At 47.9% G+C, this 22,594-nt stretch overlaps 1 protein-coding gene across 1 annotated transcript; it reads right to left on the reverse strand.

Annotated features, from left to right (window-relative positions):
- On the reverse strand, positions 1 to 17,040 carry LOC136426436 (sacsin-like). The gene is made up of 6 exons (XM_066415101.1): positions 16,956 to 17,040; positions 16,170 to 16,258; positions 15,455 to 15,713; positions 12,973 to 13,795; positions 11,928 to 12,607; positions 1 to 11,687 (listed from the first exon to the last, which is right to left on the reverse strand). The coding sequence occupies exons 1-6, from the start codon at positions 16,963 to 16,965 to the stop codon at positions 217 to 219; spliced, it is 13,332 nt and encodes a 4,443-aa protein (XP_066271198.1). The 5' UTR covers positions 16,966 to 17,040; the 3' UTR covers positions 1 to 216.
- Between the last annotated feature and the right edge of the window lie 5,554 nt (positions 17,041 to 22,594).

Genomic DNA, 22,594 nt, shown 5'->3' on the forward strand with positions numbered 1-22,594 from the left:
ATCATTTTCACATTTACTCTTTGACTCCCAACATGAGCTTTAAAGAGCTCTACTGGTGCTGCATTGTACTGTACATACAGGTAGCTTCTATAAGATCAATTCTTCATTCAGCAATTGCGTTCTTTCTGACGCTGGTAAGAAAACTACAAAACGTGAAAAAAGACCCTGCAATTTCTGTGCTCTGTTCTTATGAAGAACAACTGTCTCTTTAGTTCGTTACTTCAGTACTCTTTCCGTCATGCCCAGTACAGTCTGCGCCAGGTGCACGGCGCGCTCGGCGTGCTGACAGGTGAACACGTCGTTAGGAACTCTCGGGGCCGGGTGAAGGTTGGGGTAGCGGGCACGCAGATACACGTCATCGGATCCTGGGTACGACCCGATGGAGGACAGTTCCATAGCAGTATCACCGACATCGGCCAGTTCCTCCCCGCAGCTAGCCATCAGTGCTTTCGCCATGCGGCCGATCCGGTGAACCATCTGGTACTTGCCGAACTTGCCCAGCTGCACGGCTTTCAGAGCCTTCTCCACAGCCTGGTGGCACATCACACACGTCCACTCATAGGAGGAGCCGGGGCCGCTGAGATTGTCCCTGGCAGCCTGTAGGTCTGCTGTTGCCTGGCGATGCCAGCGTGCCGCCTCCCGAGGGTTAGGGAACTTGCTTCCATCGGACCTGGGGGGAACCCACTGGCCGGAGCCCGTGCGCCACCCGCTGAAGTCATCACCTCGGTAGTGTTCGTAGAATCGCTCCCTCTGTTGGCTATGGAATCTGGCATGGAAGTTCCACCTCTTGAAGAAGCTGCTGAAGCTGCTTTCTCCGAAATCAAATCCGCCGCTACGACGCCCTCCCCCCTTCGTCCTAGGAAGGCCCTTCTCAAGCCTGCCGATTTCAGCCTGGATATGTTTGCAGACCTCAGTAGCCATCTCCACATTGTCAGGGTTCTTGTCCGGATGCCATTGGAGGTAGAGGCGTCGCACAACCTTCTTTCTCTCCCTTTCTGGAAGCTTCCATGCTTCCTCCAAGATGTCGCTCACCTCTTCCATTGCCTCTTGTAGACTCTGAGGTGTTTTAGCTGCGGAAGCACCGTCCTCACCTGTCTCTCCCTCATACGGAACGAGCGGACCCGATACACAGGGGCGGCAAAACTTGTACAGGTCTGCCGCACTCACTGATTGTTCTGTTTGTCCGAGATCTATGACATATTTTCTGCCCAGGCCGAACTTGAGATCGATATTTGTCGACGCTTCCTTGATCACTTTTGCGTACAGGAATGACATGGTGTAGTCCTCTGATTCTGCCTCTAAGTCTGAATCGTAGACCTCGAAACCAACGTACTCGTCTCTGGAGAAGAAGTGAGCTGGATTACTCTTTAACAGGTGGTGGTAAATTTCCGGGATTGGAGTGCCGAGGTCGTGACGATACTGGTCCTCATCCTTTCCTGTACCATGGCGCTGTATCCCCGCCTTGTCCAGTTCCCCTGGAATATCAGATGCCACATCTGTACTGAGAACCAAAATTAGGGGGGAAGGATCCGCAAGGGGTCGTCCAAGCGCATAGTTTATCACATGTATCAGCTTGTAGATGAAACCATTGTATTGCTCGGAAGTTGTTTCTGTATGTGCAATATACAATGTACCATCCTCTATAAAACAGAGGGAGTTGTCCTTGCTCTCTGTGATTTCCTCCTGAAACTCCCTATACATCAGGCGCGTCACCAGATTTTGTCTGCAGCAAACCTTTATTGAGGACACCGTCTTCAGCTTTCCCGCGTCATATGTTACATTCTGGCTGTTCTCAGTCGCGACCAGACGGTGAATTGCCTGGCTAAACTGAGAACTCTTGAACAAACGGTTGAATCGTGTCTCCAGGACGCAGTTCTCACCCATCACACAAGCCATCTGTTCACAGTCGTCGCAGAGTGCTTCTTGCACGAGGGAGCTGCAGCGCTTTGGACTCAGGTGTGTAGGTAGAAGATTGATCAAGTCTTGTTCATTCCCACTCAGGTCGCACTTATCCAAACTCACGAGAAACGGGTACTTGAAGTCCTTGATCCGATGCGAGAACTGCGGGGTGTCATCGAACACAAGATCGGTTGTTTTGCACAGTTTATTCTGCCGGCTCGGGAGGTACAGGTTTTGAAGTTGCCGAAAGGAGTCTTGAATGGCGTTTGTTTGTGACGACACTTCTTTCCCCGACACGACTTGCGACGAAGCTTTCAAACACCGGAAAAGTCCAGCAACTGCAGAATCTGACCCTTTCATCTCATTTGGATCTGCCAAAGTGTCTCCGTTGGATGATAGATAGTACTGTTCCAGCACCTTTGCGTATTGCAGCGCGGTTGGTTTCTCGGGGGCACCAAGAGATACGAAGAACTTGTGGTACGGTCCGAGGTGTTTAGGCAAGCCATACAGGTGCGGTCGAATCTCCAATTCTTGATTGAGTTCGATAGCAATTTGATCTGGACGGACCAGCCTTCTGCCCTCCTCAACAACTATACACGGCACGTCCCCCAACTTCTTCAGCGAAACAGCATCAGACGATGCCCCGCTAAGGAATTTGTAGACAGTCGGCATCACCTCCCAAAGCGTTTGGCAGGCTGGGGGCGAGTTTGCCCCCTCCTCCATCTCCTTGGCCTTTTGTTGGGATAAGTGTTGGCAAAGGCACGTGACGTGGCTTATAACGGTATCTATAGATGGCTCTACTTGGACGCCAAGACGATGATACAAATCCTTAGAATCTCCTCGATAGTGCACTGACACTTGAGTCACACTTTTGGGTAGAAGATTCGCTCGGGTCCAGCAAAGCTGTTGTCTGTCCTCAGGCACACAGTCCTTGAAGCAGACAAAGGGTAGGACGTTGCCAGAGACTCCATATTGACTGTGCAGCTCGACAAGAGCATCTTGTGCCTTCACTGGTGTAATAAACCGTATTCCAGACACTTCTTCCATGAAAGTCTCTCCCAACAACATCTCGATGGTGAAGAAGTGCTCTATCAAAACTTTTGATTTTCGTGTCAGTTGGCTTTCTTCGCTTCTGGTTGCCTTGGCCAGGCGTTCTACCTCCCGTGCATACTGCAGGAACATGGGCTTTGTTACCGTGCTGTTGAGACCAATTTTGATGAAGAACTGTCTCCATCCCTCTGTTTCTCTTCGCTCTCCAGAACGATAGCACTGAGGTAGAAAGTTCTCTGCTGGAACCATTTCACGGAACACAGGATGGTTCTCGTCGTAGAAATCACAAACGGGATATCTGCCTCCAGGCGATGGTATGATTGGCAGACGTTTCAGGCTTTCTATGAGAGACCGGGGTTCTTCCTCTGACTTCTGCACCAACTCTCTTAGGTATTTTAGGTGCAACTTCACTGCGTCATCACTCAAGTGGTGCATGTTTGGGAGGATGTACCTTTGGTACACGTCAGCATTTTCTATTCCTGAACACCCCAAGGCCTTGTGTAGCTTTGTAAGGTTGTACCACTTCTTCAAGAAGACAGTGCCTGACCGTTTTATCCACTCTTCCATGTCGATTGTTGGTATTCCCACCGGCAACACGTGGCACTGAGTAGTGTTGGTGAGACAGATGAGTTTGTTGTGAATTGTTTCGTACAAGGGCAGGGACCGCAACATGTGCAAATTCGCTGGTATGTTTGAGAACCTTTCGGCTTCGTCTTCAAAATACCTCAACAGTTCTGTACCCTCGCTGGCTTTCAAAGATGTGGTACCTCCCTGCTCGACTAGAATGAAGTGCAACACTCTCAGAATCCCCACATGGTCCGTGAGACGAGGGACAAGTCGAATTGGCAAAGAGGATGCACCAAGGCAACTTGTATCCAGCTCCAGGCAGTGGAGCTTGCGCAGAATCCCCGCCACTGTGTTTTGCTGTGTGTTTTGATTGTTGAAGTTTACCACAGTATGCGACTTGCATAGTGGGGCTAGATAACGGTCTACATGTACAGGTTGCACCGGAGCGACTCCTGAGCGGAGCGAAGTTGATATGTGGTGCTGTCCAAACGTCGGTGCAGTTGTGACGGCCGGTAAGACAGCCCAGTCTGCAAACAAACTAGTGATCTCTTGAATTACAGCTTGTTCTGCTGCAATTTCCTGATCAAAGAACTGCCAAAGTGAAAGTATCCAATCCTGTGGTCGAGCCGTGGGAGACTGGTGCAGTTTAACAGTTTCTCCATTTCCGTACACAGATTTGTCGAGCACACGTGGCATCAGTCTACTTAACGCTTTGATGTCGAAGGGACAGACTGAGTTGTCAGTCTTGATACGAAGTAAGTCTGAAACGCACGACCAGTGGACAAACAATTCCGGTGCTTTTAGAACAAGTTTGGCATAGTATGTGGCAAATACGGGACTTGAGACGTTAAATACTCGAAGGATATTGTCCTCTGTCAGAAGCAAGGGAAGGCCATGCAGTGCATGTTCGTGCCCATGTGTAGATTTTGGAACTGGCGAAAAAGAAAATCCATGTGGCGTGTGCTCTTGACTTGCTTCTTGTTTAGCTGACAAACAGTATTCAAGGACCACTTGAAGTCTGTCTGGTTGTTTGAATGTCGTGGTGGTGATTGGGGCAGGAAGGGAAGCCCCAATACGGCACAGCGGGTCGTCGGCTGTGTGCGTCTGAAGAAACCGGACCACCGACTCGGACTGAGTCCCTTGGACTTTCACCCCAGCTTGTATGAACGAGTCTAGTATGGCTTGTGGGCATGAAAGAAGGTTGAATCCCAGGTCCAGCATTGTCTCTACCAACACCTGTCGTCTCGACTTTTGGGAGGGCACCGATGATGTTGGTTCAGCGATCCTCACTGTGTTGAAGAAGGCTTCATCTCTCCCATCTCCTGTTGGAGGTAGCCACTCCAATGTCTGCTGGTTATCACTGTGTTTTCTCCGCTTGCCACTTTGGGTTTGAGAATAATTGCTGATCGTCCGCAGTACCGGCAGAAGGCGAAGACTTTTGCGGTCGATGTGCTGATAGAAAGCTTCAGAGAGTTCCCTCCACTGATCAGTCGTCGTTGAAACAGATGGAAAGAGCTTGTGATATGCCTCCAGCGATCTGTAGACGCTCCCTGAATTTGATGCTGAGGATGATCTCTGCTCTACGCCAAAGTCTGCTGCTCGTTTCCTGTCGAGCACCGCGGCGTATGCCGGAGCGATGACTTCTCTGATCAGAGTCTTGTTCCAGTCAGACTTCATCCCGCCATTCTCATCCCTCCACAGGTTTCTCCTAGCCTCGTGGTCCAGGGCGAAATGGCCATTCACATGCACCGGGAGATTTGTCTCGATGGGGAGAGGCAGGAAGCAAAATGCCCGTTTGGGTCCCGCATGATGACACTTGTGATGACTCTTTGATTGATAAGGCTGTTTGCAGTGGTGGTGACATACAGCTGCTCCTCCTCTTGGAAGTAAGCCCAACTCCTTTGCTGCGTGGGCCTCCTTGATGCTGTTTGGGATGTCTTTGTCCTCAAACCCGATTCTCTGGTGGACTATCCAGGTCTCCTGGTGCTGGTTGCCGTCGCGGAGGTCCATGTTGTACGTGACATGACGAGTTGGCAGTACGTGAAGAGGCTCGTCACTACGAGCGCACTGAGCGACATGGTCTGCGAATTTCTTTCGATCTTGCTTTGCCTTATTTGAAATGAGTGCTTCGGCGTGATAGAATTCACGTAAGGTTCCGTTTCTTTCTATGATGGAGATCTTGATCTTTTCCACGCTGTTGAGGAACAGGAGGACTTCAAAGCTTTCACTTTTGAATCTGTGTAAGAGGTCCATGACCACTTTTTCCGTCACTGCTTTGTCACTGAGGTCGGAGTCTCTCGCCATCATCGCCGTACGGAGGGGAAACCGGAACATGGTGCTCTCTGGAGAAGAAAATGCAGGCTTGTCCTTGAGATAGCAGTCGAACACATCCTTGTACTGCTGTCTCAGGTAGTCGTCGATGCCACGAAACATACGTCCCGGGTGATCCAGTCTTGCTCCTGGGACAAAGCGGAGCTGCGGGTCGAAAACACACAGCGTGTCTCCCCCTGTCATGAAGGACGGGCAGTCGGTCAGATGGTAGACCGCGTTGAAACCGACTCCATATTTCCCAGTCTTTACCGGGTCTTGTGCCTTGCTGCCTTCTCCGAGGTTCTGTATGCCAATCAGGTCCACCTCTGTGAAGGGCCTGTTGTTGTACACGCACAAGGCAGGTCCTTGTAGTTCTTTCCAGCTGTCGTCGAAGATTCGCTCGGTGCCGTGCTGCCGCTTGTCGTAAACAAAGTGGATTTCTGTTGCTCCGGCGTCGTCGGCATTTTGCAGCAATTCTTTGAGGATCTCCTTGCCGAAAGGATAAGCATCCAGTAGGTGTTTGATTCTGTTCGTCAACTTTTCCACCTGGCCGAAATCAGAGCCAAAGCAGGACAGGCTGTGTGAGTAGGCTTCCAGCGCCTTGTGCCGTACAGGCTTTACCCCCAATGTGTCCACTGCTAAGCCTCTTGACATGTCCTTATGGCAGAACACCATGTCTTTCTTCTGTTTGATCCAGGCACAGTCATTGTAACATACATCCGAAGGCCTGCGCAACACGCCATGCTGGTCCGGTATCCAGAGGATTTGCTCTCGGATACCTTCTCCCTCCAGGTCGCTGGCTGCTTTCAATAGGTCCAACGCTAGGTTTACCTCACCGGACCTTAGCCTGTGGTTTCTTTTATCTTCCTTCATGTTTTCAAGAGCCCGTATGAAGTCGCATGCTTCAAAATCTGATTTTACTTTGCAGACCACGAGGAGGGGTTTAAGTTCTGTGGCCAGTTCCTCCGGTACTTGGTACAGGTATGGTGAACCGTCAAACCTCAACCGAAAGGACACATTTCTGGGAGTGAAGAACTTTCTGTCTCTCAAGCTCATGATGAACGGGGTCTTACGTAGATTTGAGGCAATCTCCTTGGAATTGTGTTTAGACGCCTGGCAAAGCTTCTGGAGGTGTTTACACGTCTCGATGTACGATTTCCTTGTGTACTCCCAAGCCCTTTTTTCGGCCTTCAAAAGGGCGGTCATGCTGCCTGTAATGATTACCCGGAGGTTGGCAAATGTCTCTTTCAAGTCCGGAGATTTGTCTTCCAGTCCCAGAAACTTGCTAAGTCCGACCGGCACTGTGTACTTGTGTTTTCCACCCTCCGTAGCGACACTGCGACACAGAATTGGGCAGGAGACACCTGCAATCTCGTAGTTCTTACTTGGCTGTAGATCATGGGCGGAAAGAAGTGCGTCTGGGGCATACACAGACCCTTTCCATGCAAAGAGCCATTCCCTGGGCTTTTGCATGATTGGCAGGAATGGGATGGTGGACAGTTGTTTCTTCACCTGTTCACTCTGTTTGTTGTCTGTTGCTTCCTTCCCTTTCTTGACGATGAAATCCATCAGCGCAACGATTCGCTTCCGAGATTCATTCTGATTGACGTTGTTCAGACCAACTACTGACTCTGCACGTTCGATGACGACCTCCCACGTGACGTCATCCTTGCACATGCCCAGTTCTGTGAGTACCTCCAGACGCAAAGGCTTCAGGTAGGTTTCTGTGGATCCATGAGGGAACTTCTTATCTTCAGGCAGGAACATTGCTGAGACCTTCCCGGTGGGGTGTATGAGGTCGCCGGGACGAGACAATTCTTGTCCTCTTGGGCTGGTGGGGATGCAGGCTGTATTTTTTATTAGTTCATGATAATCTTCATTTTCTCTGCTCAATATACGGAGCATCAGGGGATCCCGTATGTCGTCAGACAGTTCGTGTATCCTGGGAAAGAACAGTTCGGAGTAGAATCGCTCCTCTGTGTATGTGTGATCAGACACCAGCGCGCCACAGTTGGCTTCTTCGAACCCTTGCCTTGCCCATTTGGGCAGCTCAACGACAGTGTACCCCGAAAGACACTGCTGTAGTGCCTTTCTGGCTGCGACGTTCTCACTTGAAGAAAAGCTTATTTCTGGGTGAAGAAAGACTGTCGATGTGAAACCCAACCATTGTCCTTCGGACTCAAACAGGGGAAGTGATTTGCCCTCAGATGACAAGGCTGCATAGAAGGCTTTCACAAGGACGTTATAGTGTGTGGTGCCTTGAATGTGACAAGGGTTAGGCCAAAAGCTGTGGTACTGATAGGGAGTCAGCTGTCCTTTCTTTGCCATGACACTGAGGTCTAGAAGCATCGTGACGTAAGCCTTACACACAGCATCCTCCATGAGAGCCTTGTTCCACTCCACCTTCAGGTCGTACCTGTCGGTACTCGTCTCCTCCCACAGACCTCGGCGGTTGGACGCGACAGCGAAACTTCCGTTCACATGGACAGGCAGGCCCGTTCGGATAGACAGGGGTAGGAAGCAGAAAGCCTCGCCGTTTATGGGATTATCCAAGGCGTTCTGGTGGCTGACATCACCAGACTTAAGCAACGCTGCCAAACCACCACATGGAACGAGCCCGGCCTTCCTTCCTCTGTCAGTGAGAGCTAGCTGCAGTGATGTCTCTGTACCCATGCAGGACGAAATGATCCAGTCCTCACTCTTGGCGTTTCCATTCCCCTCCCTGCAGGTTACCTTGACTACCATGGATGTTTCGGGGTACTCCGCCACTCTGTTAGTCCCCTGGCGTTTCATTACGTCCGACGTCGCCAGCAGGCAGTTGCTTTGGATTTGAAATCTGTCGCTGAATTTGTGAGAAGGAAGCGAAATCTGCATTTCCCGCAAATACTTTACGGGTGATTTAAAGACGTGAAATGTTTCAACCATTCTCGACGGGTCTGAACACTTCCCTAACTTGTACATCGTTACATGTCTGACATTCTGTGTGAAGAGTAGGAGAGGCTTTAGGCCTTTCTTGAAGCTTTCAATCAGTCTTTCCATGTTTGCATTGCCAGATTTGCTGTAGACCACATCGCTGATCTCGCTTTCTGACGCTTCCTGTGGTGTTCTTAACGGGAGCCTGAACAGCGTCCCGTTGTAGGAAGTTTCGGTGCTGTAACCAAAGACGCCCTGGAAAGGCTTAAACTGGTCTTTAAACCTGCTCACCAGTCGTGTGTTCTTCTGTAAGTCAAGTCCGATGCCTGGTCTAGACTTATCTTTGATGTGTTTGGGAAGGTGCGTTGCATGGGGATCAAAGAAAAGCACCCGACTTCCACTGACAAAACTCGGGACGTCTGTGACGTGATACACAGAATTGAAGCCGACCCCAAATCTACCCACTTTCTCGAGGGCCTCCAGTTTTGTCTGCCCTCCTAGGTTCTGGATGTTCTTGAAGTCCTCCTCGCTGAACGCGGCGTTGTTGAACGCCCACAGCGCCGGTCCGTGGCACGCCGCCATGCCTTGGTCAATCAGGTTCTCTCTGGAGTCTTCGTTAGTCCGCCAGTCGACAAGGAACTTCACTTCCGTTGCTCCAGCGTCGTCTGCGTTTTGAATGAGTTCCTTAAAGATCCCAGCTCCCTCGGGGTAGTCGTTCAGGATGTTCTTGAGACGCTGAGTGACTTTCTCGTGCTGCCCACACTGGTCGAATCCAAATTCCTCGGCATTGACGACTCGCTGGCTGAGAGAAGGCACCTCGAGCAGTTGTGCTGTGTCTAACGTTATCAGTTTATGGAGAGGTTTGAATTCTTCATCCTCGTCATCAAGTATATCCTGTGCATCGCTCCAGGACACGTCATTGTACGTGCACTCACTCACAGGGGCCAGCGTCAGACGAGAGTTGTCCTTCGTCGCTATGGGAACCAGAATGTCGTCTCGAACCTCTTCAAGGATGTCTGGGTGGTTGACTAACCAGCCTATGATGTCCACGGACAACTTCAGATCTCTTTCTACCGACATTTTCGGCGCCGATTGAATGTCATGCAACGTTTGCACCAGGTCTGATTCGTCAAGGCTCTCCTTGACTCCAGTACTCCTAAACATCTCCTTGAAGTCACGGAACTCCTCAGGCAGAATGAATCTGTATGGTGCAAGGTCAAGGGTAAGGTTGAACGGGGAGGTCAATGCCACTGTGGTCGGCGCTGCCAGACCGTCACCGTGCCAAACCCAGGGAGGGAAACCAGGGGAGGAAAGTAACTGCAGGACAGCTGTTTCTCCTGTTAACAATCTGACGTCAATGTGCTGATAGATCTCGGTCAGCATCTGTACAACACGGTGCTTGGCTGGGCGTTTGGAACCTGTGTAATGGTTACATATCATTTTGAGTTGCCCGACGACTTTTCCGATCGGCAGTTTGGTCTTGTCCCACCCAAAAGCAGAGATGAAACCATCGGACACCTTCCCATCGACAATCGGCATGGTCGTGCCGACAAGCTCTGTACACTCTAAACCTCGTGCATCTTTTGGGCTTACAAATATGGAGTTGTTGGCTTCTGGGTACCATGGCAACCCCGGCAGATAGGACCTGGGTCTTTTTGAGGATACCGGTAAGAAATTCACGCCCATGAGTGCATCTGTAAGGAGCGCACCGTGCACGCGAGCCGTGAGCATTTCGTGAACAAGAACGGACATAATCGCAAAAGCCTTTCGTTTTGCTTCAGAAAGGGTCAACTTTCCAGAACCGTAGAAGGACTGTACGTTTCTTGCGCTGTGCAGAATGTCCTGTGCAGATAGTTTCTGACGCATGCCAAGCTCCAGGAGTGCTGTCAGTGCAATCCTGTCTGCGTACGGTGGTCCTGGGAAGACCGGCTCACCCAGTAACACATCAGAGACTGCCTCTTCGGGGCTGAACAGGTCAGCGGGGGTCACTTTGGAGTTGATGTTGGTTGTCACGAATTCCAACGTCTGTATCCGGTTAATGATGCTCGGATCTCTTCTCTTAAAAGTATGGAGGTTCTTGAGAATCCACAGCATGAGGGAGTCCGTCTGTTCTCTTGTGTAGTCACCGCGGCGAACCTTCTCCATCATTCCCGTTAAAAGCTGCGTTATACTCAGTTGTTGGAGACCAACGAGCCGCCCAAGAGCCTGTGAGTCGAGGTCTTGAGTGACCATGAGGGTTGTGGGAAAGGATAACCCGTTGGGTAGAGGATCACTAGTAAGGTCTGGGGCGATCTGTCGCATCCTCCCTCCAGGTTCCAAGGCTGGCAGGTATCTTGGCTTCGTGTTTGTGTCATCGACAGCTTCAAAGATTGGTAGTTTGGTCAGCAGTATTCGCTGCGTGTCATGAAGAAGGTCGCATTTGGCAAAGAAAGTCCGCAACGAACCTTTAGCTTCGGGGTTCAACGCATTGACTTTCGGCATGACTCTGTCCGCTCCGACCACGTGCAGAAGCTTCAGAAGCCCCGATGGGGTACAGCGGTGTATGAACTCCTCAAGCTTCGGGTGGTTCAGGTAAGGTGGCACGTCTTCAAGCACTGTGGCGTCTACGTCACGAACAAGCTTCTTGATGACGTCAGGAATGGTCGTTTCGCCGTATTTGGGGCGGATCACCTTCGAGGGCTGTTCAAGTCGGACGAGGCTGGTCGCGTTATTCCCGTGTATGGGGAGAAGTGGCAAGCCGACGAAGGGACTGAGATCGCTAGGAAAATGAACCTGTAGATACTGCCACAGCTGGGCCAGCCATTTCTTGGGAGGCTGCTGCGCACGCGCGGGGTTCCAAGTCACATGACTTACCTGCAACCAATCAGGTGGCAGTGCGTCTCTCAGGTGGGTGGCCACAAGCTGCGGGGCGAGATGACGTAGTTGGAGGCAGGGAAGGCGGGAGCCGACTGGCAGGGAGAAAATGTTGAAGATCTTAGTAACTCACAAAACACCTCAAAGACTATCGAAATAGAAACAGCGTAAGAATTTTGGCACTTTTATCTTACCTGCTTGATGTGTCTCACTGAAAGTCAATCGCAGGAAAGCCCTATATACATCATAGAAATAGTGAAATATTGGAAAAGGACTATAGCCGCAGTCTTAAGTATACATTTACGGCGCAGTATCTAGAGCGTTTGAATACGTACCTTTTCCCTCTGCCTCCGTCGCAGCCGCCCGCAGGTGGTGTAGGGTAGGTTTGTTGATGTCTTTATCCGTGTCCAGGAAACGACCCTGAAGTACCGGGAGAAGGGTTCTGGGATGCTCTTCGGATTCGATGAAGATCGTCTTATCGTACTTTGAGAACGTTGTGAACGTCTTGTCGGCCAACGGAAGGAGTGCGATCCCTTCCATCTCGTCATACTTCTTGTCATCTAGGGCGTACTGCAGCCAGGCCAGTGTGTGCTTTCTGGAACTGTTGTACACTCCCGTCTTCTTCATGGTGGCTCTCAGCAGTCCAGGGGTGACCTCGTTGAGAGAATAGCGGGAGAAAGTGTCGTCGATTGCCTGCATGACGTGTTCGGGCAGCGTCACCACATCTATTCCCGCGCCGACCAGGTAGTCTAGAACTGCAGTCGGAACTGACGTCCTGCTGAAGACTGCGTCCCTCGGCGTGATCCATCTCCCGCCGTTCGCACGAGTCCACACAACCTTCTCGGCGAGAACGTCGGCGAAGAAGGGTGTGAGAGCTTGATCCCAGTGCGGGGCGGTGTGGTGCCGGTCTGGCAGCGCCGCGTAGAGGGTGTCTTTGGTACTGCAGCGCGTGGCGTCGGTGATGAGGCGGGTGTAGGCAGCGGGCAGGATTTCCCGCACGAGGACCTCGTTCCACCTGAGTAGGAGGAAGGAAACGTTATGTTATTCCTGTATTGAGTAAATAGCGGATGTAAATTCAAAGGTGAAAGACAAAGTCAGAAAGCGTATGCACAGGTTTTAGCTATTGCCAGTATGTATTAGCAATGTAGGGGTGTGGAGAGGGGACGCGCGGATTCCATGTGGTGGTCGCCTGATTTACTGGAACACCAGCTTACTCGCTTTCTTGTAAAGATGGAGAGAAAGTGTCTTGACGTTTTCTGCTATTGGTGTGAAAGATATCAAAAGGAATACAGCCTTTAGGAATGATAAATGCACCTTGTTACAAGGAATGATAACTCTTTTTCACGGAGGTAAAAAAACAATTAGCTCAAAAAACTCTACCTTGCTGCCGAGTCGCTCTTCTGGTCCGTCCCTGTCCACTTCAGACTCCTCCTGTTGTCGCTGACGCCGAAGAAGCCGTGCACGTGGACAGGCAGGCCGGTGGACTCGTGTCCCGCAGGCAGCGGTAGGCAGCAGAACGTCCGCCCGTCAAGCCTCCCGTCCCCGGACAGCGGCATCGCCACCCCCACCCACGGGAGCAGGCTGAGCTCTTCAGACAGCTCCCTTGCCTCTTCTGAGATCCCCCGTCCCTTCACGTAGCTTGTCACCAGCCAGTCTCTGGTAGGTCCACCATCTATCGCCATTGAGAAGCGGCACGTACTGACGACTGTCTCCCGTTTGTCTACCTTTACCTTCAGGGCTTCTTTCACGTCAGTAGTGAAACGTTCTTCCCTTTCTTGTTCCGACTGGCTGCACATGGAAACGCGATAGTCGGTGGCGCTGTGACCTGTTGCCTCTCTAGTCATGAGGTTGATAGACCGCACGTGATGCATGAAGAGTAGGACAATGTCGCCATCTGCCTTGAAGGAATCAAACAAGTCAACGACTTTCTTTTTGTCATAGATAGTCTTGGAGAGCCTTGATGGCGTCTGTCTTAGGGGAAATCGGAAGATCGTCCCGTTGAAGAATCCGGTCTTTAAGGGATCTTCGGCGCCCTGGAAGAGGTTTTTGAAAGGAGAGAATTGGTCTTGAAGCCTCTTTATCTCCTTAGCGTCTTTTTGTAGGTGCCAGATGCGGCCTCTCTGCCGAACGCCGTCTGTCAGGAAGATGCTCTCGTGTGGATCAAAGATGGCGACGTGATGTCCGCTCAAGATCATCGGCAGATCTGGAAACAAGATAACATGGCGTCTTACTAATCATTAGACTTCTGGAAATAAAAGGTTAAGGACGAAGATATCTTCAATTCTGTAATGAAAATACCGATCTATGCCAACACTGTCAGCTGTTCTTCAAACTTTAAAATCAAAATTAACATTGCTCACGGCAGTTTAGACTGTGGTGTGAATTTAAGCTGGTGTGTTACACCGAAAGGCGTTTATACCGGCTATTCAGATACAAATAAACAGTACTCTATATAAAGTTAAGAGACTTCAGACTCAGGTACATATTGATTTAGAGTGCTGCTGCCCTCTTTCAGATTCTTACAACATGATCTGCTCTCGAGCAATGTATTTATCGACATTCTTTGGGCATAGACAACAATGAAAACAATAGTCCGTAGGACACAATTCTCCGTTAAGTATTTATAGCGTGTACATTGTGAGTAAGGTGTTTGTTAATTGCCTCTGCTATATAGCTAGTGACCTGCTAGTTGTAAGATAAATGCATGAAATGGATCTTGAAGTAAGGTGTGAAATCACCGACCCTGATTCACTTCTGTTTTTATTTTGTTGTATTGGCGATTTATTGTCTAGGGATGAGCCATCAAACTGGATAATTGTTAATGATGGCCCCAGACTTTAATGGTTTCGTCCATTGTATGTCATCTTTATTATGAAGCACTATTTGTCGATCAGAACTGCCAGTCCAATCATCTTGTGATACTTTCCTAGGGGGCGAACTAATTCAATTCAATGCCGTAATCCCACACCCCGAGCGGGCTAAGCTGTCTGGGCGGGCGGGCATCACTCCCAACGCCGTAGAGATATCGGGGAGCCCCCGATGGTATGGTTTCCAGGCAAACTGGAAGTGACTTCGCGGTCGCCCGCGGGCATATTTCTGAGGGACATATCTCAACAATCTTTCATCCCCTGCGTAAACGTTTTACATTGTCACAGCCTCCGTACTACAAACTACAAGTGTGGTAAGTTTAAAGGTCCAGAGATTTCCCATTTTCACACGGCGATCTTGAAATTAAAAATCTCTGTGCGTAAAAGTGCACCACCCCGACCCGTGCGCACATATGTGCGCTGCGACTGGCCATACTTATACACAGACAGGAGGTCACTCCTGCACATGTTCGCAGCTAGAACTCACAATTCCCGTTGCCGCATTGGTATGTAACTTGGTATATCGTTTGCTAGGTTACGTTTGGTGATGCACGTTGTCTATTCTACAATGTAACAGTGACTATACAATCACAGCAAGTAGCGAAAGGATCTACCCTGTATCTGCTTACGACATTCAGCGATGCGGAACGGATTTAAAGCATGGTCTCTATGGGAGGGCAGTGGCACTACCATTAATCATAGGGGTGCAATAACGATATTGCATTGCCGATAAAACAAGTCACGGTGTAACAAAGACATCGTGCATCACCACGCCCAACCAGGCAAACATTATGCCAAGTTACACACCAATGCGACGACGGGAACGTGAGTTCTAGCTGCGAACGCGCAAACAAAAGCATTTCCAATACTCACAGAAGGAGGTCATCCTCCTTCCCGGAGTAATAAATCCTTGATACACTATGTATTGTACGCTTTTTACTTTCGAATACTGTAATTCAACATTGAGCTACTAATAGCCATCAAACGGATCGTACCTGTAAGGTGGTACACGGAGTTGAATCCCAGCCCGAAGCGTCCGATCTTCATGGGATCTCCTTTCTTCACGCTCCTTGCTGTGTTCTGGATGTTTTTCCAGTCCTCCTCGGTGAAGCAGGCGTCGTTGTAAGCGCACAGGGCAGGGCCCTGATACGGCGCCAGTTTGGGGGAGTGGAGCGTCCTGGTGCCGTACTGGGTCCTGTCGTACAGAAACCTCACCTCGCTGGCCTCGGCATCCTCGGCGTTCTGTATCAACTCCTGAAAGATGTGTGAACAACAAGTTAGCACAAGTCATTGGACCACATGACAACCTGACAACTGTAATGAAGCGCAAAATGTGCTTGGAGTTCCGAAAAAAACTGTCCAAGTCAAACCTTTACCATCACTGGATGCCAAACCGAAGAAGCGAAGTGACAAAGAGAGTAACAAGGCAAACAAGTAAAGAAGTAAACTTGACCTCATACCAGCACGTACTAGTACTAAGTTGTATGCCAACAGTCCCATGCCATACATTGTCAAATTTTGCCAGTGTAGTGTACCCTGACATTTACAATGAATACATAAACTTGTCCTTTGACTGTGTTTGAAGCAAACGGGGTTTATATAATTATCCCCAGAGAATACTTAAGGGCAATCATATTTACCATCAAATTCTTTTGAATAAATAGATGAATAAATGAATAAACACTAGTTTCTAGTTAAGTTTCGGCTGACCTTCAGAATCTGTCCCCCGTCCGGATACCTGTTGAGGATATCCTGAAGATACTCGACCAGCGGCGGGGGCGACTGGCCAAATCTGTGTCCTGTGGACATGAGAATCACTACATCAGGACAACAGTGTTCTGCGCTCCACCCCACCCCCTCGTTTAATGCAGGAAAGCGCCTGGTCGACTCAGACGGTGATACGTTTGAAGGTCGATAGCAGGTATATTGCTAACTGCTGCAAGCGACATAAGGTGCTGGAGATAGCCTCTACCAGGCCCCGCGGGATTGCTGGAAAAATAGTAGAAATTGGCCTAATAGAGTGAATAGTGTGCCAAGGGGGTTAGCTACGGAGAGAGGGTCCAATCTGCAATCAATGCCTATTGAGCTTCCCTGTATAGCGGAGTACCCCTGGCATACTAGTATTCACTCTATTTGGCCGATTTCTACTATTTTCCCAGCGATCCGCGGAGCCTGGTAGAGGCTATCTGGAGACAGCTCTCTAGCTTCATGTCTACCTTGTCCCCCCAACGACCTGGAGGTCAAGGGACTAGGAAGGAAGGTAAGTAGGTGGCAGGTGTAAAGCTACGGTACCAGAATGTCTATCAATCATGTCAAAATAAACACCACAGACCTTCTTTTTCAACCACCACAAACATATACATTATCATGTCAACGCTTTACTACTACCTAGTCCAGTGAAAAAGTATTACTATCCCAGATATCAAGTAAATTCTGTAATCGTTCTAATCCTTGTTCTAATACAACCAGGAAACTTTATATTAAGACGCTACTTACGGGCTGCCATGATGCAGAAATGTCACAGCCAGGTCTGACCGTCACATCGTCCCACCGTTTGGCGCTGGTTCAGGAACTGCGAACTGTGGCAGAGGGACAAGAAATAATGCGTGACTACAAGACTACGTCTTCACAAACTTTATTAGGATTAGCTTGATATGTTTTCGGGGCCATATGTTTGTGTGTTGATGAAGGTTAGACATCCAGGTAATAAGATACGCCAAAAATAATTACTCAAGCAACTGGATAAGATTTTGAAACAGTCAGACGTTTCAGACAGTATCCACTGTCTTTCGTATGTTTGTGTGTCTGCCATTTTGTGATCGTTTCCCCGTCTATACAGCGTCTATCTAGACCTAACGTCACTATGTCAGTAATTAACGTGTGAACTGTGAAAAACAACACACACAACATAAATTTACCCTTTGACCAATGGTACAACAAAGGAAAGCAGTCAGGTGTAGAAAAATGCGTTACGCACAAGGTTACATAATTGTACCTCCAAACCCTTAACAACTATCACTAACAAAAACGTCGCATTTGTAGCACAGATTACCTCGTCTTTAAACTAAGGACTGTGTGCGTTCGGATATGGTCTCTTGCGGTGCTCTGTTTAATAGAAAGGCTTCAAACCAGCCATAAGGGTCGTGACGTCGACTTGACGCCTCAGGGTGGGTCAGGTGTCGCGCTAGTTTTTTGTTCCCGCGATGCCACCTCGGAATGCGCCTTTGTTTGGATTTACGTGCTCTGATAAAGGAGGTGAGTTTGTACAGCCACGGAGACTTGGCAGTCTTAACTTTGCGAGCGACAAACGGGAAGGGGGTGGGGGATGGGGGGGGGGGGGGGGGTTGTGTCAATAGTTTCTTTATTCTGTCTCAAACAACGCCCAACTGTACAAAATTCCGTTCATAAATTCAGTGTTGGCGACGCTCAGAGATAACGATTTCAACAAGAGCTAATCTAACAGCAAAAAAATCCTGATGATATCATGTCCAGATAGAAATGTCCAGAACACGAGATACAAATACTTGGTTTTGCTGCAGTATCAAGAAAAGCAGCCAGGTGGTTAAAATCTAATCATTTATTTGATAGACCAGGACCTAGCCGCATACCAAATTTCATAGCAATCAATCCATAGCTTATTCAGCTATGCTGCTTAATAGCAATCAATCCATAGCTTATTCAGCTATGCTGCTTACCTACCTACACACACACAAACAGCTATAAACACTACCAAAAACATAACCGTATTGGCGAATGTAACACTGTCACAGCACGTATCCGAATGGCGTAAACTCGACGTGTTGTGTATCATAATACGTACGTTCACATACGTGATAAAGATATACATGGCGGGTGCCTTACCTGATCTCTGGTTTCGGCCCATTGTTGTTATGTATGTATACCCTTTATCACTTTGAGTGAATTGGCATTCATCAACGAAACCTTATTACACCATGTAGACTAGCCGGAGCCTTATCAGAAGGCCTGCCAAGACTTGATTCTTAGTTTCGCTTGGCACCATGTTTGGTCATGATGTGAAACTAGCATCGCTGATGTATGCTTTGTGGTCTATGCCACAAGTTTCCATAGTCATTTAAACTAAAGTTTTCTTTAGCTGTATGAAAAAATACATGGTTGATGGTATGTGCCCGAAACTAGCCAGTTTGTCAAAACAACGTGTTCAAAAGTAGTATGTACATGTACGTGTCCCTCTTGTATTTGCTTTACGACACTGTGTTTTCAAATGCGTGGCGGGGGCTGCAACGAAGGCTACCTTATCTCCAAGCAGATCTTTCGATGGTAAGACAGTATCCATGCATGGGCCACCGGTAGTCAGTGGATACAGTTTCGGCCCTATGGATACTGCTTTGCCACCGGTAGGTCTGCTTGGAGTTAAAGTCTACCCCCATCATGGCCATGCTCACACATACACAATGTTTCCGAATTCTCGGCCTTAGCAACGGTTGCTATCCACCATATTTGTGCCCTGTCTCATGTTGAATACCACAATACCTCTGACCTTCAATCCTTACGACCTGGCACGATATGGACTATGAGTATGGATATGATTTTGTTATGACGCACAAATGTTATGTATATATCAGTGTATTGTTTGTATGTTTGTATATGTGTATCTAGGGCCTCCCTGAAAATCAAGCAGAAGCCACTGAGGGAGCTACCCTAGTAAAAGAATACAGAAATAAGATATAAAATAGAAATAATATATATGGTCACATGAAAGCTAGCGTGTACACTTCAGTATTCACCACTGTCGCTACATCTCTTACATTGCGCCTGTGGAATGACATAAGAGGCTCCTTACCTTGTCTTCAACGCGTCTTGTTCCCCTTCCTGCAGCTATGGCACTGGTAGTCTGTGAGAAATGGCACAGGTAGTCCTGCTGACAGAACAGTGTCTGCGGGAAATGGCACCGAAACCAGCCACTTCCTTCTGAAGTACACCTGCATGACGTCACCGAAACTGACGACACGCTACCATTGGTCAGCGGAGGGTGACGTCACGAAACGTCCGCGGCCCGAATACACAAAGAATATTTAACAAGTCAACAACAAATTAACATATCACCTGAGGCACTAGCTATAGCTAGCTCGCGGGTAGGAGCGGCCGACCGGACGCCGACCCTATCCGCGGAAGGGTGTAGAATACATCGTGCTGTATTTCATTTGTATAAGTTGAGAAATTTGTTGTCGTCAAACAAAAAACGCTATCACGGCCCATGTATAACATAAGTAATCGTAAAATACGGACCGGTGCAGGGTGCATTTATTGATTTCTTAAGGCTCTTAAGCTTGTTCCAACGATGTAAGAAACTGGTAGCCTTGGTGCCATCCAATTACCACGTGTGCCGGGGCTCCTACACTTGCACCTAGGCTACGAAACTGCACTTTCACAATTATCGACCGTCTGTATCATACAGATCGGTATGTTGCGTCACCTTTATGTTATCTGAACAAGCTGGCTGCATTCTACTTTGCTGTACAAAAACGCCACAGCTGTAACATGTTGTTGCACAACTGCTTGATGAAAGCTTACCCAGGCAACTTAAAGAGTTGCTTGTTCTTCCTTTGTGAACTGTGACAAATAGATTTGATAGCTTGAGCAGTCTTTGGTAGTTGTGCAAGTTAAGCTGACAGTCTATTTTGATGAAAGAAAATATACATCACCAAAATACTTAATTTTTATTCAAGCAGTTTGTGAAAAACTGCGCCCCTAGTTGCATTTGCAGGCTAGCTAGGCTGGCAGCAAATGATAATATAGAAAACTCAACCTGATCATGAAATCAGGTAAAGATATAACTGAAAGAATCTAAAACGTCTCGAAGGTAACAACTTGAGGTCAACCGAAGCCTCTGGTGCGACGCCTTTTGTGGTAATTTAGGTGTGACGCAGGTGTTTTAGTTTACTTCCTCAAAAATGCATATCAATTTATACGCCGTCATTCTAGCTTCTTAGGTCATCAGAACTGATGATTAAATGGGTTACTACCAAAGACTTTGTCTTCCTAGTGAGAACACATTTACACTCCCTTTCCCAGTCCGCTCCAGAGTTGTGCCCCTGATATTCACAGCTCAGTTCAAGACATGCCTGTGTCTTTGGGTCAACAAACCATCCGTGAGTTTCCTTGGTTCAACACTGTGTCGCACACCATGACCTTACATGGCAAGACCTTCTAAAATTGTTGCATAGCCGTTGCCTTATATGGCTGGGGAGCAAGAAAAGCCAGGCAGACTTGATTTGCATGACGACCGCATGTAACTGCTACAACTGTTCGGAAATATCATTGCATTGTGGTTTTGGACTTTGATATCCTGAAAAATGGCCATATTACATATATGCCACAACATTGCACAAGAAAAAAATGATTTCGTCAAGAAAACGACGAAAAATCGACATAAATGATACAATGTAATGACCTTTAAGCATGATGTACTATCACAATCTTGACACCACAATTTAGCTCGACTGGTAACGTCGTAGACCTTCGGATCCGAAGGATCAGGGATCGAGTCCACGCATGGATTTTTTCTTCTTTTTAGATATCAAATATCAAAAATAATATATATAGATATTATATTTATCTATCAATATTATATTTATAAATATCATTTTTTTTATTTTTTTTATTTTTAAATATTCATTTAATGTATACAAGGCCTTGGTCTTATGAACAGGACTTCATAGATTCCAAACCCGGCATTCAAATTTTTCTGTTCATTGTAATGGAAAATACCGTGCAGCGGCTCCTATGCGCGGTAAGATGATTCTTGCAAAACACTCGCCACTAAACTTCTATCCCCGATGTAAACAGAGGCTCTTGATGTTGTTTGCAAAACAGCGATTCTTTGTTACAGTAGCAAATGCTCCATTGTTCAGTATCGACTTCATTCAGAAGTTTTTACAGACAACACGGACGTGGAAAGTGACGCCGCTCGGCACAAAAATATGGGAATTTTCATGAATTTTAGCAAAATTATCCAGGCCAAGACCAGCTTTTTTCAAAAGCACTTAAGTTAAGTGCCGTAATTTCTAAATTGCTTTCCCCAATCTGCCTTTCTCTATTAAAACACTCCTTTCCCAAAATGACATTTTCTTTTCTTATAGGCTCAACAGCCCTTGAGTGACTTTCTCTGGCAGATTTTACTTCAAGAAAAGGGAAAAGACAATTCACACTCATAAACGTAGACAAAACACCAGCTTTTTTGTAAAGCACTTGTTTTTAGTATCCCTAATCTGTTTTGCCTCTCGATTCTTGAATAAATGAGAACTGTTTTCGGCATGTACTCAAAGTAATATATTTATACAGCTTTGCTTGAATACTTTTCTGTCTGGAACCTTCCCCCAGTATATTGTTTGACGTCCGTTTTTGAGAACAAAGCATACGTAGAAAAAACATCAACTTCCGGCGTCGCTTTATTTCTGATTCCACCAGTTAGTCGCGAGGATGGCGTTTCTCCGGCTTGGGGCAGTCGCCGTCAGCTGCGCATGCGCGACCCATGGACCCCGGCTGTGGAGAGGAAGGTTCACACAGTTAGAAATGAAATTAACATGCTCGAAACATCTGAGAAACGGGCCTGCCTCCGTCACGCATGCTGCCTAGACTGTACTTTGTATGAAAAAAATATACATTTTTTAATCAAGACTACAGTTGGTACATGCTTGCATTACTAATTCTTACGAGAGCAAAGGTCAACTTGCGTATGAAGATTGTTAACAGGAACGTACTGGATTCATTTTATCTTTCACAACCAATGGGAATTTCCCTGATGACGTTTCGGTTTATGACTTGTAAATTAATTTTACGTTTCGGGTGTTTTGTTGTGTTTTATTTCATACTTTCTGTTCCCGCAAACTGTTCGGCCGGGAATTGTGACCCTGACATTAACTGCAGCACCCGGGGAATTTCAGTCCGAACTTCTAGCACATTTCGCACCTACTGGAAAATGATTTGCAACAGAAAACAACCTTAAACTTGATAGACTTGGACTATTCTGTTTGCCAGTAGATGCAGAGGGAAGTATAAAAGAGATACAAAATGGTACAAAACACGCCCCACATCTGCTTGGAGATCAGGACTCACCTCCACAGCCTCCTGCTGGCTTCCCTCCGTGACGTCAC

This window comes from Branchiostoma lanceolatum, chromosome 2, assembly GCF_035083965.1.
Source record: "Branchiostoma lanceolatum isolate klBraLanc5 chromosome 2, klBraLanc5.hap2, whole genome shotgun sequence".
Classification (NCBI taxonomy): domain Eukaryota; kingdom Metazoa; phylum Chordata; class Leptocardii; order Amphioxiformes; family Branchiostomatidae; genus Branchiostoma; species Branchiostoma lanceolatum.

Bases quoted from the DNA above. Each gene is read 5' to 3' on its own strand.
- LOC136426436 (XM_066415101.1), bottom strand. The intron at 12,608-12,972 runs GTAGAGTTTTTT...CCTCCTACTCAG, and splicing joins AAGAGCGACTCGGCAGCAAG to GTGGAACGAGGTCCTCGTGC. The intron at 11,688-11,927 runs GTACGTATTCAA...TCTCCCTGCCAG, and splicing joins GACGGAGGCAGAGGGAAAAG to TCGGCTCCCGCCTTCCCTGC.